This window comes from Cucurbitaria berberidis, assembly GCF_010015615.1.
Source record: "Cucurbitaria berberidis CBS 394.84 unplaced genomic scaffold K460scaffold_3, whole genome shotgun sequence".
NCBI classification, from domain to species: domain Eukaryota; kingdom Fungi; phylum Ascomycota; class Dothideomycetes; order Pleosporales; family Cucurbitariaceae; genus Cucurbitaria; species Cucurbitaria berberidis.
In genome coordinates, this window is record NW_024468937.1 from 2,419,923 (window position 1) to 2,436,655 (window position 16,733).

General features: G+C 50.8%; 3 protein-coding genes across 3 annotated transcripts; all 3 read right to left on the minus strand.

Annotated features, from left to right (window-relative positions):
- Window positions 1-555: 555 nt before the first annotated feature.
- On the minus strand, window positions 556-789 carry K460DRAFT_286201 (uncharacterized protein; the record flags this gene model as incomplete). The annotated part of the gene is made up of 2 exons (XM_040928869.1): window positions 556-625; window positions 674-789. 2 exons carry the CDS (start codon window positions 787-789, stop codon window positions 556-558), a joined length of 186 nt encoding a protein of 61 aa, XP_040787924.1.
- A 2,682-nt stretch (window positions 790-3,471) lies between these two features.
- On the minus strand, window positions 3,472-5,440 carry K460DRAFT_282868 (glycerol kinase; the record flags this gene model as incomplete). The annotated part of the gene is made up of 6 exons (XM_040928608.1): window positions 3,472-3,534; window positions 3,599-3,805; window positions 3,870-4,560; window positions 4,625-4,906; window positions 4,971-5,159; window positions 5,211-5,440. The coding sequence occupies 6 exons, from the start codon at window positions 5,438-5,440 to the stop codon at window positions 3,472-3,474; spliced, it is 1,662 nt and encodes a 553-aa protein (XP_040787925.1).
- Window positions 5,441-6,395: 955 nt separating this feature from the next.
- On the minus strand, window positions 6,396-16,694 carry K460DRAFT_337478 (vacuolar protein sorting-associated protein-like protein vps13). The gene is made up of 2 exons (XM_040931011.1): window positions 9,541-16,694; window positions 6,396-9,493 (listed from the first exon to the last, which is right to left on the minus strand). Exons 1-2 carry the CDS (start codon window positions 16,299-16,301, stop codon window positions 6,667-6,669), a joined length of 9,588 nt encoding a protein of 3,195 aa, XP_040787926.1. The 5' UTR covers window positions 16,302-16,694; the 3' UTR covers window positions 6,396-6,666.
- Window positions 16,695-16,733: the final 39 nt, after the last annotated feature.

A 16,733-nucleotide genomic window follows, 5' to 3' on the forward strand; every position in this document is an offset into this window, starting at 1 on the left:
AATTCGTACCGGCTAAGAGGTAAACGGTGAGTTTTTGCGTGAGTGTCGGAGTTGCCGCCGTTCGGAAAAAATCGTACGTCACACGTTGCAGCGGTGCAACTTGGTATGAGGCTGTGGTACCACGACAACGTCTTAAGGTTTGATTAAGGCCCGAATAGTACTTTCCATGATCATGTCTTCATTCCTTCTCCGTATCGTAAAAGGATGATTCTGAGGAAATACTGCACCATGCAGTCGCAGATGCTCCACTAGTGTGAGGACTGGTAGCTGGTGCCGGGAACTGTTGGTCATCGCAATTTCGCTTCACTGCCAAGGTGGTGTGGTGATATGGCAATAGATAAGAGTGACATTCTAAGAAACGTGGTGATCTGATGATATTCGACTATTGAACATGGACCGAAACTTTTGTCAAATGGGTATTGTGGAGCTGTCCGCCGTGCCGTGCCGTGTGCGCCTTGTTGAAATACAACCGTAAATGGATGGGAAATGTGGGAAAGTCGACTAATAACGTAATGTTGTTTTACTCCGAGAACTTTTACAATCACCTTGGGCTGGTTAGGACGGTTTTGCTGCGCAGAATTGGTGAGGGGATGACAAACTGCAGTTTTCATCGAGTCTATATTCTCTGTAGCGACGTCAGTACTTTGTGGTAATCCGGAAGTTCAATGCTCACATTGCAACCACATTTGCAGGGCATCTCTTGTGGGTCTCTTGATATTTTGTGCACCATGCTCGAACGACGTAGCGGAGGTGGGTGCATTTGTATTGTACTTGAGTGTAATCGCACATGGTGTCGGTGAACGTTCGGTTCGAGGCACAGTAGCAGAAACGAGTGACGAATAAGAATCGAATAAAGGTAAGAATATGTGGAAAGCAGGCAAATATTTTTGGTACCTTCTTGAAATCTCCGGATTTGCATGTAGCTGCGCGACGGTCCGTCATATTATAGCTCTGCAGACCGGAACAACCGGGCACGTCAGCGCGGTCAGGTACCCGTAGAGTAATGCAAAGCTAGACCGTGTTAATGGGACCTGTTTCAGTTGACATGCATTGTGGCAGGAGCTATGATTTGCGCAGCGGAGCTGGGTGTCCGAGTGTGGTCGAGTATTCACAGCGTAGACTCAAGTGGAGCCATCCATGTTTGAAGTCCTCCCGCTTCCGGCAAGCTGCGGGCAGGACTAGGGTAGCCTGACCGTATCTACAGGGTGTTTCTACCATTCCGGAGTTAAGATGGTTACGAGGTGAAAAGAAAGTTAGATTCGCGCCCAGGTTGAAAGTGACGAAATGACGGGCTGCTGCAGCATGTGAGTGGTCGGGAAGCTGTAGAAATTAAGGATTCTGGCTCGCCTGGTCGACTAGTTGCACTAGAGCAAAACTTGCTAGACATGCCGGAGCAGGCCTGATCTACGACCGTGGTTGGCACGTTTGATGCGAAAGATGGTTACGTGGGGTGGTGACCCGATGAACCCCTTGCCAGTGGATCCAAGGCTGCAGCACCAAGCATCAGACGCAAGGGTCACCCATTCTATATGCCTTCTACGTGGTGCATAAAGCGTATGTTTATGCCACAGCCTCCTGTCTAGTGGAGTGAGTTAGGCCTTGGTCCGCTGCGTTGTCCCTAACCCCCCCAGGTTCTTTTCGGTGACACTCTGGCACTTCTTACCGATGCGGCCCACACGCTTGATTACCCGTTTCCCCATGTTGCAACTAACGCCCGCAAGTTAGATATTGCGCAATCGCAGTTACCGTCCCGCATTTTGGTGAGCATGCAGTGACCAGACGATTCGTGGCCAGCGTAGGTCAAATCTCAGGAGCTTTGTTGGGCTCACACTCCGTCATGGTAAGATAATTATCATCATTGATTGGCCCATATGTGTCTTAGGCTGTTTAGCTTCACTACTCTCTACAACCCTCTCCGAGGTGCTGTAAGCTTCCGATTATTTCTGGCTTGCGCCTTTGGCACTAGGGTGGTTGTTCGTTCCATGTAGCGATGACAATGCCGCCAGATATGGACCTTTTCGCAACTACTGCTCCGTATACCTTGCGGAGGTGCTCATTTGTGATCTCTCTATTCAATCAAACCAAATTGATTTATCAACACAATAATGCCTATCACGTCGCGATCCTTGGAAGGACGGGTGGTACAGATGCGACGGGACATCTGGAAAATCAGCATCGCATTTTTGTATCTTCATCTTCGTACCGCGTCATGTCAGCCAGAACAAAAGTAACAGGGATTTGAGACGCGAAAAGAAAAGTTACGAACGAATCATGTTAAATACAGGTCCCCTGCCAAATGTTATTCGTTCGTCACTTTCCAAGTAATACCCCTGTTACCTTCCCTTCTCGACCAGGCACTCGGTGCTATGCGTTAACGGCAAGAGTAGATCCTAGACTTCTTGCGAGGAATATGCGGAAACGCCGGGGGAAAGAAATGAGCGTGAAAGACGAGGATCAGTGGGCTGAACGCGTGGCCACTCGCTGGCCTGGTCCTGTTTTAGTTTGACGTTGATTAGGATGTTGGATGAACGTTGTACCACCCAAGCGAGTCGCCTTTCCATGAGCTGGCCACGAGCTGTACCTGGTGTCAGAAAGAAAGCCAGTGTAGATGTGTGCCCAGTCAACGCTCATCCCTCATGTTACTGCGCGTCGGAGTCCTTCGCTTCCGATCAGATAACCCCCCCAGCAAACTAGCGTCCATTCATAACGCCAAGTCGTGGGCTTCTAGACCATCTAGGCGAGGTACAGTCTCATAATGAGCCGTTACGCTACGACGCGTAGCGGTCAATCGCCCTATAACCGGCCCAATGATTTGTTACTAGCAGTCACAAAACGTGCACATGTCGACCATAGGGATCAGTTGCCGCAACACAAAAGCTAATCGCGGATGCGGGACATGCTCCTCCGCCAACAACGCTCAAAGTGGCTGAAACTTTCCACCTTGCTTTTTCATCTCCACGAGGAAAGGCCGCAGTCGCCTTCAAGCTATGTCATAGATGAGCACATCATTCAATCCTATGCGTCAATCTGTCCCGAAATGATTCGATGGATGCCCAAAAGGTCCATCGAACGATCCTTGGCAGAGACACCCGTACATTCAGGCTGAAATATGACATGGATGTCCCTTCCACGGTACCGCGGCCACGGTAGGTTGGCTATGTGCCGAATATCCACTCTCATCGAATCATGATCTTGCCCCACGGTGTCGCAAGGAGCCCGTGGGTGCCAATAATCTTAGGGCTGTCAGCATATAGGGAGAGGCCGGGTGTAGGTCTAATAGGCACTTGGTGAGTATGCAACAATGTTCTCCCAACAACCTCAACGGCCCGAATGCAACCCTATCACCAGTGTCCACCCATGGTAACGAGTCACTGCCGGGTGTATTCGCCTTGGTTTTGTTAGTTCCATGCTAACGCTGAAGGAAAGATGCAAGATCATATTCTGCGGGTATATAAAGTTCCATTATGCGTATTAATCACGGAACTCTCCATTGGCCTCGTCAGCGTCGAGCCAACCACGACACATGTCTACTGCCTAAAAGTTGAGGGTTGAAATTAGCACATGTCTCGCTAGCAGTTGGTACATGGAGGTTACGCACCCTTCCCCATTTCTTGAACATCTTCTCGCCCTCATCCTTGCTGATATTCGGCTCGAAGATCATACGATCTTTCTGGTTGATCTCCTTGAGCTCATCAAACTCCTTCCACACGTCAACCGCGAAGCCTGCTGCTATAGCTGCACCTAGGGCGGTAGTCTCGCGCATTGCTGGACGATCCACGGGGATACCGATGATGTTTGCTTGTGTCTGTCACATGTGGTTAGTGACAAGGCCAAGTCGACTACATGTGGAATGTAGAGCGATCACGTACCTGCATGCATAGATTGGAGTTACTCATTCCGCCGTCAACTGCAAGCATGTTCAATTTGTGGCCGCTGTCAAGCTCCATCGCATCGAGAATCGCCCTAGTTTGAAAGCAAGTCGCTTCAAGAGTTGCACGAGCAATGTGACCCCGCTCGGTGAATTGTGTAATACCAAAAATGGTGCCCTTGGCGTCGTCAATCCAGTACGGCGCAAAGAGACCACTGAAAGCCGTTACGAAAACACATCCGCCATTGTCTTTCACTGAGGCTGCAAGATCACTGATTTTATGTGAGTGCGTTATGAAGCCCATGTTGTTCATAAGGAATTTCACGCCACTTCCTGCGACAGCGATGCTGCCTTCGAGTGCATAGACAGGCTTTCGTTTCCCACCAAAATCATATGCAATGGTAGCGAGGAGGCCATGTGTTGAGATGACAGGCTTCTCGCCGACGTTGTACAGGAGAAAGCATCCGGTTCCGTATGTGTTCTTTGCCATACCGGGTATGAAGCCTTGTTGACCAACCAGAGCTGAAGACTGGTCTCCTAAACACCCTGCGATACGGATGCCTTTCAAGAGACCAGTCCTTAGCGACCCAAAAGCGTCTGGTGATGATGATGGGACAATCTTCGGCAGATTCAGCTTCTTGCGGTCTAGTCCGAAGAATTCTAGGAGCTTGTCATCGTACTGAACCGTGTGTCTGCAGAAGCGTTAGCGTTGGCGAACAGAGTCATATGTGCTCCTAGGTGTATAGAGTGACTCACAAGTTCATAAACATTGTCCTTGACGCATTGGTGGCGTCGGTCACATGTATATCAGCTTCTTTACCGCCATTCAAATTGTACAGAATCCATGTGTCAATGGTGCCGAAAGATAGCCGGCCTTCATCGTAAGCTTCTCGAACGGAGTCAACATGGTTCAGCATCCACCGCAGCTTGACCGATGATGGGTAGGTTGACAGCGGAAGCCCACAGATATTTAGCAGTTCGTCGGCACCTTTGTGGTGCTTCAGTTCTCGAACCAGGCCCTTGGTTCTGGTATCTGGCCTGAAGGTGGAGATGAGATGTTAGTTGCAACTCGTATGCGGTTTGGTATGTGAACTCTACGTACCAAGCAATTGCATTATAGAGTGGTTCGCCGGTCTTGGTGTCCCAAACGACTGTCGTTTCACGCTGATTAGTAATGCCGACAGCTTTGATGTCCTCGATTTCGTGGCCCTGGTCTAAGAAGATATTCGTCGCCCTTTCAATGCACTGCTCTATGGACGAGATGATTTCTTTCGGGTCATGTTCATGCCATCTGTACGCGTAAGTAGTGTACGCGAAGAGGCCTCACTCGGAAGATACTGACCCTGACTCGGGGTACATCTGTGTAAACTCAATCTGATGTTGCGCCACCGGCTCCCCGAGACCATCGAATATGATAAAACGCGTGCTCGTTGTGCCCTGGTCAATACTGCCGATGAAGAACTGCTTCAACTTCTTCTCGTCCAGTTGAGTGGACTGCGTGCTGTCTATAACCTGCTCTTTGGGTATGGGTTGCGGATCAGGGTCCTGCGCCGAGGCATTTTCGATCGCCATGCTAAATGCCTTGCTCTTTGCTTTCCAAGGTTGTGCGATGAAGAGTCTTGATAGGACCTGGTTATTTTTCCGCGTGGACTTGAGAGCCTCAAATAAGTGCGTTGCGCACACTCGTTGGACGAACAGTGTGGTGTGGTGTTGCGGAGCAGGGGACTGGCACGGGAATTAGTGGCCAAAAGTTACGGAACAATTGCTGTCGAGGCCAAATGATATGAGAAGCAAATGATCCGTAGGACTGGGAGGCGCCGAGGAATTCTCTGCTTTTCGACGAATGGAGGGTGGGTATGGTAGTCCCACTGGGTGAGGCGTCCTATTGCAGCCGATGACGTTGTTCCGAAATGCGCGTTGGTGAGAAGACACTCGCGACAATGAAGACCGAAGTTTGGAGAGGTTTATGGGCGGGAGAAGAAGTGGTAGAGTGCTGTGCAACAAGACTGCAATGAGATCATGGTAGGAGGGAAAGAAGAAATCGGTGTTGGATGGGCATGCGAAAGGGACAATTGCGCGTGCGTGCCTGTCAGTCAGGTGCGGTATGACGCCTGAAGGAGGGGTGGCTGTTTACTTTAAAGCGGGGGAGGGGAAATATCAGAAAAGCAACCGCGCCGCTGCCCAGGCTCGTCACATGTCCCCTCAAACATTTTCAGCCTCTTCCAAGCTAAAGCAAGAGGTTCCGCCCATTGTTCGTCAAAACCGTCGATCACTCCGCCTCTAGCAAAGCTAGCCTTCTAGCACGGCACTCCATCCGCGCGTCGGGCTCACGGTGACTTCAGATACAGTGGGTCAATCTCCACAGGACAGATCCACCGTCTTTTGCCTCCCGCGGAATACCGAATTCGGACCCGCGAGCTCCCAGGAAGGATGGATACCTTTTTCTTTATATCCGGCCAGCAGTGGATTGTACGATTGTACAATGCAGTAGGTGAGATGAGTATAAGAATAAAAATCTATTACATATGCCATGTACATCGATGTCCTTCCACATATTCACCACGAGCATTGAATGTGACGGCATATTGAGAGTGCAATTCTCAGTGTACCTATGTGCTCATTCAGTGCTTATACCCTACATCGCCAAAAGAAAGCATCTCTGGTAGCAAAGGAGGAAAGAATATACATTACAAAACTCTCACGACGAAAAGAAAGGCAATCTGATACCCTCGCAATGCCCTGCATAATCCATACCACCCAACTCCCAACCCCAGCTTGGATACCACCAAGCTTCCATTCTAGCCCTTGGCGTTCCACTTATCATTATACGCATTCACCGCCACAGCAACCTGTCGATAGAACCAATTCCTACTCCCCTCATCCCCCACGGGAATAAACGGCCCATTCGTACCCCCCTTCAACGTGATGCCCAATCCCGTCCTCTCCTTGCTAATAGTCTGCACGTCCTTCAAAGGCACATCCCACTCCGTCTGCAGTTTCTTCGTACGCACCATCATCACACCGTTGTACGTCAACATGACAAGCATCTCCTTGTTTTGCAGCTCGAGGTGCGCAATGTAATCTTCGTTGAAGTACTTGCCGTTGTCCAATGTTTTGAGCCAGAACTGGCCGAGCGCTTCGCGTTGCGAGTAAGAGCGCACGATACCGTCAGTACCAATGAAGCGGGTTAGGCGGACGCGGTCGAGGCCTTCTTGATCGAAGACGGTGGTTGTGTTGCGGACACCCTCAGCCATATTCGATGCAAGATCAAAGGCGCCAATGGCTGCTTTAGTGGGAACGCCGAGGAGGCCTTTGCCTACTCCTTTGACGAAACCGAGTGCACCCTCTTTTTCAGCGCCCTGCATTGGATGGCGCGCGAGACCGCCGAGACCGCTTGCAAGACTGCTGGCGAAGGCGTTGCCGCCTGCTGTGATGCCGTAAAGGGCGTGCTTGGGCCTGTTGCGCGAGCGAGACATGCGGCGCTGATCTTGAAACTCCTTGTCAAGTGTAGCAGCTGAGAGACCCTTCGACATGCTACCTGTGAACTTGGCCATACTGTCTGAAAAGCCGAAGACAGACTTCTTGACGAAGCTTGATGCACCCTTTGCGATACCAATACCCAGCTCCTCGGGACGATCGGATTTGACCAGACCTTGGTATGGCTCGTAGAATATGTCGGCAACACCTGAGCTGATATTGTTGAATAGACCGACCGGATTGCCCAAGAAGTCTGCAGAACCAATAATGACGTGCACCTGTCGCAGCGACTCCTGCACGTAGTGGTTCTTGATGTTGTTGATCAATGCTGTCGTTGAGATACGAGCGTTCTCCAACATCAAAGAATTGTATCGAACTGGTGCATCATTGACATTGCCGATGGACATGGTTAGAACGTTGACCGCGAACATGAAGGGATTGGAAGTGCTCATGGTATCTTCAGCGTTGATGCGTTCGGTTCGGACAAACGACAGATCAATCTGCATCGGCTGCAGATGCAGCAGCTCAAAGTAGACATCCTGACCAGACTGTTCCTGCTTGGGCTCCGGAATATCGAGTGCGTCATCCCATAGTTTACCCTCCTTCTCTTCCGCCCAGGACGCACCAGGGATTTTAGCGAAGTCGATCATGGCGAAGATGAAGTCCTCGTCAATTTCGAGCGTCATTTGCTGAAGGAGGAACGTGAAATACTTGATGTACAGGACACCGTAAGAGTCATCCTTGACACGAGTGATGCTGGTTTGGAAGATAGGATGCGCTTCCATCTCCTTGCCAGTCTTGGGGACCACACTGGGATAGAAGATGATAGGAAAGATGCCACCGTAGAGTTGGTTGTCGATCTGGATCCACTTGACCTGCATATTGACCATTTGATAGAGAGGCGAATCGGAGTACTTTAGCTCCACATCGCGCAGGGTGATATAGACTAATTCGCGGAGGTGACGATTGACCAGCGAGATACCGATGCCAGCAAGTCTCAATTGAGCTTTGAAAGTGACGTCGGTATCCTGCTCCTTGACTTCGAATCCAGTCGTCGTAGAAGATGATGTGGCGGACTTCTGTTTGTACAGACTCTTCGACGGCTTGTAGTTCGAGACCTCGAGCGTTTGCGTCGGACCTGATGCCACGACGTTGAGATCGATAACCTTCATACCACCTCGCTCTTGCCCAGGTGGTATCTTGAAGGGAATGAGAGGGCCGATCTCGGCAAGCTTGACATGCCGTTCTCTGCCGTTGGCGCTGATGACTATCTCCTTGTTCTTCGCAGCTGGGAAATCCCATGCATACGGCATGATGCTTCTAGGAGGCAAGCGGTACCTGATTGGGCGGAAGCCAGAGCCGCGATCGTCCTCATCCTCGTCGAGATGGGGGTTCGCCTGCCAATACAAGAACTCCTGATCGCTCATATTCTTGAACGAGAATGGCCAGTGCTTATTCTCCACACTAATGTGGCAGAAGATGGTGGCTTGTTCCATCAAAATGTCGATGCGTATTAGCTTCTGACGCTGACCGGCCTTGGATAGCTTCACGTGAACATTGCCAACATTTGAGATGTTGAAGGGCGACGACCACTGGTTGTTGACACCCGGGTAGCAGAGAGACAACTGTGGTGACCCTCCTTGACGCAACCATCTCAGAGGAAGTAGCTCGCCATCTTTCAGCGACATCCAATCCGACTGGCCAGGCTCGCGGATAAGCAGTTCCTCCTTGATCTTGTTCTTGACGATGAAGCGGGGAGCTATGGACACGGTCTTGGTTAGGTTGTACTTGCCTTCGCCCTCAGCAACAGAGACGCCGAGATGCATGTCTGAACGTGATTTGCTATTCGGCAACGCAACTGTGTAGGTGCTTCCGATCGCGTCGAAACTCTGAGGCTTGCTCCAGTTGGAATCCCCAACCTTGATTAGAGCGCGGTTCTTCTTGTTGTCCGTCGGGTAAGAGAACATGAAAGGTAGAGCCTTGCCAGCGTCATTCTGATCATCCGAGACGACACCCTGTCCAGCAGCAGCTTTGGCTTGTCCCATGAACTGCTGTGACCGAACATCAAGCTGAAGCCCGGTGCGATTGAGGACAATGTAAGGACTGTATATTGCGACCTTGAATGCGCCACCTCCATCGGGGAAGTTACTAATGCTGTTAGTTTTACGAGCCTACACTTTGGCTATCAAACTTACTGGAAATGCATGTTCAGGTGCAAGATTGTGTCGTTGTCATCCTTGACCTCCAGAACTTTCTCCCTTCGGAAGCTCTCTCGATCGGTGGAGTTGATGATGCCAAACTTGCTCGGCTTAAATGGGCCATCTTGCATTTCCACACTGATGAGCAGAAGATGGGAGAGCTCAACAACGTGGACAGGGCTGATACCTCCTTTCCTAAGGAAGTTTGTCCAGTCCTTCTTCGTGTTGCTGTCATAAATCCTATACTTGAAGTCATACGGAAGAAGATTGTGAACCTCGACTGGTGCCTGTAGGCGGAGACGCATGTATGGATATACGCCGGTTAGTGGATCCTTCTTGTCGTAAGCTGCGTGCATTTGGAAGTAAAATGGCGGTGCCTGTTCGTCTTGCTCGCCGCGGCAGGTAATTGTCCGAGTTGGACGCTTAAGTAGGTCTTTCCAAAACAGCTGCTCATTTGACCAAGCGTAGCCAAAGCCTTGGTCTGGACGAACGACGATCGAATGCATGTAGACTGAGCCAACAGGTGCTGGTCGTGCGTCACCGGGAGCTATCTTATCGATCTTTAGAAGATGGCCTTCTTCAGGGCTGAACATGCCAAGCTCAATTGGTATCTGTGTGTTGTTCTCCACTAGTAGTGGAGACCGGAAGGTGATATTCTTGATGTTGTCGGCACCAAGCTTTACCTCTACAAGTATGCGGTGCTGTATCCGGTCCTGCTTCGGCTTGAGATTGTACAGGAACTCGCCTTCACGATGAACGGGGATTCGTGAGAGAGTGTCGAAGCCGCTTCCTTGGAGCCTGAGGCCAATCATACCTGTTGCCCCATCTGTGGACAACGTCTCTCTTGTTGACATGGGATCTTCGAATCGCCATGGCTGCTCCTCACCATCATCTAGCTTCGCTGCAAAGCCCTCTTGTTCTTTCCCTTCAGCCCAAACGTCGAGACTGAAGCCAGTGTAGTTTCGGATGCGGTACGGTGCATCACTACCGCGTGGTTTAGAAAGAATATCTTCGTCACTAGTGAGGAAGTCGAAGGACTTGGACCCCAGGGCAATCGTAGCCGCAGTTACCGTAAGCTCCATTGCCTTGCGGGAATACACATCCATGGAGATCCTGTCCGGGTTCTGGTCTTTGGCCATGTGAAAGCCAACACTCCAGGGCTCGATCAAGGGCTCCCAAGCCGACTTCGAGAAGTTGTAGACATTAATGAGGGTGTCCAGAGAGGTGTCAGCGACCATGGCACCGGACCAGTCGCGTACATCGACATTAAACTTCTTCACGCGCCAGTCCAGCATCGGCATCTCATGCACGTCACCAATAAGCACCACGCGAATGCCTTCGATGCTAACATGCATTTCCTCCCTCTTGAGCACAGCAGAAGGAGGTTGTGGAGCTTGGAGTTGCGTGCCGTGTTGGCTGGATCGCTTAGTAGTCGCAATTGACTTTGCGCGGGGCCTTTGCGACGACGCCTTGCCCGCTATCGATGCACCCTTCTTGGACGGTGTGCCCGGCTTCAATTTTTGCGGTACCTCGCTAGCTAACGTCTTGTCATCGGTTCCTGACATTGCAGATGCGCGGTTTACGATTTGCATAGCTAACAGGATGTCTCGTAGCGACAAGCGGAGCACAAGAGGCTCGATATCGACAGTAATGCTGATCAAAGACGATTTCGAGCCCTGGTTCCGCATGTCGAGCGCTGTCTGGATGCTGAAGTCGTCAAGGATGCGCATGCGGTTTGTTTCGAAGCGGTCCATGCGACACAAGAACATGCCAACCTTGTCTACCTGCAAAGTCATGGCTTGCTGTTTAGAAACCAATACTTGTTTCGTGCCCAAGACGATGGCTTCTGAGCTGGCCAAGGCGGGGTTTGCGATGAGCACAACTTGTGCATCCACCAAGTTGACTCGGAATGAGATGTTCATCCCTCCTTGGGTGGATTCTGGAGCGGCTTCTAGCTTCGCTGGGGTTCGAGATCCATCCGGTGACATGATCTCGTCGTCGCTATCAGTCTCGTCATTCTCAGTCTCCTCCTCTATAGCCAAAGGTTCATCTGTTGCAAGGCCGGCATTGGCAAAAGCCTGCAAAGCGAACAGGTAGTCCAGAGCCAAGATGATCCTCGGGCTATCAATTGTCAAAAGCGCAATCAGATTACGCTCTTGCCCACCCGAGATCGAGACACTAGCCATGAACTGCTGCTTGACGTCGTTGTTGATGAGCGACATGATTTTCCGGAACTTGTTTGTTCCCTGAGTGCGACTGTCCCGGATGGTGAATGATTGCACAACCAGCTCCGCTTCCATTGCACCGTCACTAATCATGCGAACCTTGACATTGGTGTCGTTAAGTGAGAATTTGGAGAGGCTGGCAGCTTCAACGTCGCCAACAGGCTCGCCATCCTTAGACTTGACCAATTCTAAGCCGATAGTGCCAACTTTGAAAACGAAGTCGAGCTTCGTCCATTTATCAGCGTTAGTCTGAAGTTCAGGCCCTTGCGATGACACCACATTCTTGGAAGGCTCTTCGTCAGTGGATTCTTGATCGGTGAGTCGACGCGCAGGCTCCGTCGTCGACTTCGGCAATTCAGCTTGAACATCTTCCTCAATGGCTTCCGACTCCGTAGCAAATGCTGCCGGAATGGATCGCGACAGCTCCAGTGCAAACTTCATTTGCTCGGGTGTGAGGCGCGCGTTCATATCTGACATCGAACCATCAATCTCCAGGTCGGGACGCTGTTGTCCCTCCCTATGCTCGACCATTGTGATGTTGAAGTCCAAGTCCACTTTGTCGATAAGCTCAAGCTCCTCTGAGCGGTCCTCGTCATAATGGAGGTTTGAGGTGAGCTTGATGTTCCTTATTCCAGCCGAAAGCTTATTGGCAACATCCGCATCCTTGGAATCATCCAGCGGAACAAATGTATTCTTCGCATATATCTCTCCAAGGTTCGCAGTTAAAGTGTCACGATCAGGTTTGTCCGAAATGACCATTCTTGGGAAGACAACGATGGGCGTGCTGATGGTGATATCGAAATGGAACTTGGTCGCCCTTGATTGAATCTGTGTTGCTTGGTTCTCCGCTGCCTGCCGAGCTGCGTTAAAAATTGCTTGCATCTTGCCAAATTTGACGGCAAACTCCATTATCTTTCTGAAGGGCTCTGTGAGGAAGTTGATCTTGATAGAGCCGGTCTTGAGCGCAACAGACATGTCGTAGCCCGGGTAGCTCTCCGAATCAGCATCAAAGGTCTCATAGCTGAAATCAGCCAGGTTTTTGCCCTCGATAGTTACGAGTTGGCGAAGCGATGACTCCTCAGAGACACCTTGGTTTACATCATCTATCAACGACAGGTTGCCGAGTCGTCCACCGATGCGCATAGTCTTGCCGTTTAGGAAGATAGCAACATCTCCAGAGTTCAGACTCAGAGTGGCAAGTCGTATGCCATCGTTGTTCAAAACGACTGCGATGCGCTTCAACTCAGCGCGGATGCGAATCTTATCCGGCTCCGCCTGAGGCTGTTGGGCGACTTGTTGGTCCTCATGTGCCTTTGCAGCTATTTGGGCCTGTTGATCCTGGGCTGGCCCAGGGCTCGTGAAGGTAGCGAGAACGAAGTCTAGTAGCGTCAAAAGCGTCCGTCTAGTCACAATCAAGTTGATTGTCGAAACTGCAACATCCAAGTTCGTAGCGATGCCCTCGTACTTTGTCTGAAATTCTGGGGAGTCCTTGTTGACTTTGACGAACTTCAAAGCAAAGAGGTCTTTCTGCTCGTCCGCTGAAACGTCTTCTGAAGATATGATGTTTTTAAACTCAGGTGTTGGAGTCTGTTCAACATGATCTTCAACAGCTAGACTTCTCAAACGCACATCTGCACCCATCTCAAACGGCTCCTGGTAAAAGTCGAGATCAAAGCTTTCAGCAATGAGTTCGACTAGCAGTTGGTCTGCTTTGCGACCCTCTGGATCAGTCCTGAATAGCGAGCCTTGTAGTTTATCGACCGTGAACTTGAATTCGAAATTGCGTTGATGAACATGAGCCTCTTCCTTATTGTCCTTGACTTCTGGCGCATCTTCGAACTTTTCATTTGTTTCGTCGCCGTGACCTTCCTCTTCTTCCATGACAAGCTCATGGTCTTGGGCAGCAAATTGAAATGACTTTGATCGAGGTCTTCCGAGAGGGTCTGTACTCGCCTTCGCATCGCTCGTTGGCTTCAGGTTAGACGGACCCTTTGCGCCTTCAGCGACCTGCTTGCTTGGCTCATCGTTGTCGAACTTGGGTATCGCCACATCGATTAGTTTCATCAAGTTCTTGTATTTTGCGTCCGATATTGATGCGTGGAGGACCGGAAGATTTCCTGAGACGCGAAACTTGGTCAGATCGGACGCCTTCGGAACGATGCAGATCTCGATCTTGAAGTCCATATTGATCTTGTCTATGATATGGAGGTTTTTCGATGCAGAATCCTCCTCGAGCTGTGCGCGCGTCTCCTCGATTGAGGGTCCTATCAGAACCTGGGTCGAATGCAACTTTAGAAGAAATTTATCGTACATCAAATTCTCTAGCCGTCGGAAGTCCTCATCGGTGTATTGTTGCTTCTGCTTCGATTGAATTTCACGCAATGTATCTTTGTCGATGAGCTCGCTTGTCACACTGATGTGACCAGCGTCGAGAATGAGACAGTTGCTGGACTTTTTGGTCACAGAATCCGGGATAATTATAAGTGGTGCCTGCAGATCCAGCTGTGCATTGATGGTCTTGTGTTCGGTGAGTGCGAACTCCAGGCCTGCACGGGTCTGCTGCCGGATGCCTTCAATAGTAGCTCCAGCAGTTTCCATGAGAGCGCCAATCGATTCCATATGTCGCTCGGGAGGTTTGAAGAATTTTGCCACCTCTACCACGAATCGTGGGTTATACACAAACTCCATACCCTTCAGTTTCATAGTGAGAGACGTGTCAGCGCTGTTGTCTAGTGGGTCCTTCTCAAATGTGAGGTAGAAGAACGGATCTTCTTTCTCTTCTTCCTCGCCCTCATCGTCCTTGGACGACTCATCATCATTGAGCTCCTCAATGCGCTTGTCGTCTGGCACGGGTGGGGCATCCTTGATGGTGATAATCTGTGGAAACAAGCTGCCCTCTGTCGTACCATCATACAGACGCATACCCTCAAGAGCAACTTTGACAAACATGGAGTCTGTACGTTGCAAGAATTGAGTGCTGAATGAGTCGAAGAGAAGACGAAGTATCTCGGCTGACTTTCCGTGAGGGTCGCGCTTAAGCGTGAAGCTTCCGGTCCGAAGGCTCATATTGACCTCCAACTTGACATATTCTCGAGGCATATCCACTGCCTCGGTGATGGCCTTTTTCTCATCCCAGTCGATAGCATCGTACAGCTCCTTGCGTTGCTGCTCGCTCATTTGGGATTCGTCATCGTGCTGCTCTTCCTTCTTACCGCCCCAAGCCCAAGAGGTCCAAGTCTGCTTGGGGGGTGGTTTCTTCACTCCCACATTCTCCTTGCGCAGCTGGTTCCGTGCTAATGAGCGCCAAAAACGGAGATCTTCGTAGCTCAGCTTGCGTTCGAGCTTATCGAGATCCTCGGCTTCGGTAGGGTTGAGCTTCTCTTCACGTTTCTTCTTTTTGAACAGCTCGATATATCGTACTCGATCGTCGCGACGCTCCTTGAAGTAGTCCCAGCTCCATTGGCGATTCTTTTCGTGGATCTTGTCGAGGACGGCCTGGCCTGCAAACTTGAGCCACCCAGCAGGATCCTCTTTCGGTGATGACTTTGGTTGGTACTTTTTGTACTCTTGGTGTCGGATGAAGTAGTGGAAGAGGTCTACCAGCATAAGGGCATCGCGATATTGATCCTCATCAATGATGAAACCGAGCTCGTCAAAGAGGAGGCGAGCCTTCATCTTGGGCCGGTCGGGCTTGCCAGTCTTGTCCATCTCCAGGCCAGCACGACCACTGATAGGCTTGAGGATGAACTGGTGATCACCCAAGTCAGGGCTCTCGCCCCTCACAATCATGTCCCGGAGCGTTTCAATAAAGTCCGAATGGTCGATATGTTGCTCCTCACTACTCTGATTGCCCTTTCCGGTCCCAATGAGCTTTGTATCCGTGTCCCAGTATACGGCCAGCGAACCTAATGTCGCCAGCTTGTGTGTCGAGGTCGAGTTGCCTTGGATGAAAGTAGGCTTCCAGTTCTCATCTGTGCTGATAGCGCTGAAGTCGGCGAGTGTGACACCGAGGGCAAAGGGATGGCCAGGGTCGGATATCGAGTCTTCGTAACGGATGTGGATATTCTTGATTGTAACTTGAACGTTGTCTACAATGGCGGTGACCAAACTGGCAGTAAAGCTCTGGTTCTTCTGCTGCTCTTCTGCGCTCATGCCTTCGGTGTTGCGCTCCTTGAGTAGCTCCGCGCTGTCCAATTTCTCCATCTTGACAGCGTGTGCTCGCCGCTCTTCTTCATCGGCGTCGTAATCGGCATCCTCCTTCGGTGCTGCCAGTAGGTACACATCCTCGATGTTGACCTTGAGTGGCTTCCCGCGCAGATTCGACCACGGTATTGAGAGTGTGAGCGAGCCGAGGTGGCCTTCGACGACGTTTAGTGGTAGGCGTAGCTGGTCGAGGGCTTCCCTGCGGAGCTCGAGATCTCGCAACTTCACATCGCCAGACCAGATGCCGACATTGAGTTGCTTTGGATCGAAGTTCTGAACATACATGCCCAAGAACCGATTAAGCAGGTTTGAAACGAGGCCTTCGAGCATGACGACCGTGGACGACCGTTACCCAGGTCGGGGCGTCGCGGGGTGAGTTGTAGGGGTCGGCGGGGTTGAGAGAGGGATTCGTTACGTCGTAAGACGTCGTGGAGTCATAGGGGAGAGTCGTGATGCGTAGGAGTATTGCGACTGTGGATATCGTAGGTCGTAAACACCCAGGGAGGGGTGAAATTAGAGTACAGTGTCTGATAGCTGTACTGCTTCGAGGATTACCGAAATAGCAGACCAGATTCAGGTCGCAAGGAGGGTAACGAAGAGAAGGAAAGCCCGACAAAAAAAAACAAGTCGTGCAAGACACAAACCAGCAATGATTCAGAGCACAAAACGCGTCCAGGTGGAGTTATAGCGATCACTGCAAGGCAGATGCAGGCGCTACTGTAGAGTATGCATGACGTAGGAATTCAAACATGCCACTCACAT

Excerpts from the sequence above, each read along its gene's own strand:
- K460DRAFT_337478 (XM_040931011.1), bottom strand. The coding sequence starts at position 16,301 with ATGCTCGAAGGCCTCGTTTCAAACCTGCTTAATCGGTTCTTGGGCATG. Across the intron at positions 9,494-9,540 it reads CACCTGAACATGCATTTCCA|TAACTTCCCCGATGGAGGTG; the intron begins GTAAGTTTGATA and ends TAACAGCATTAG.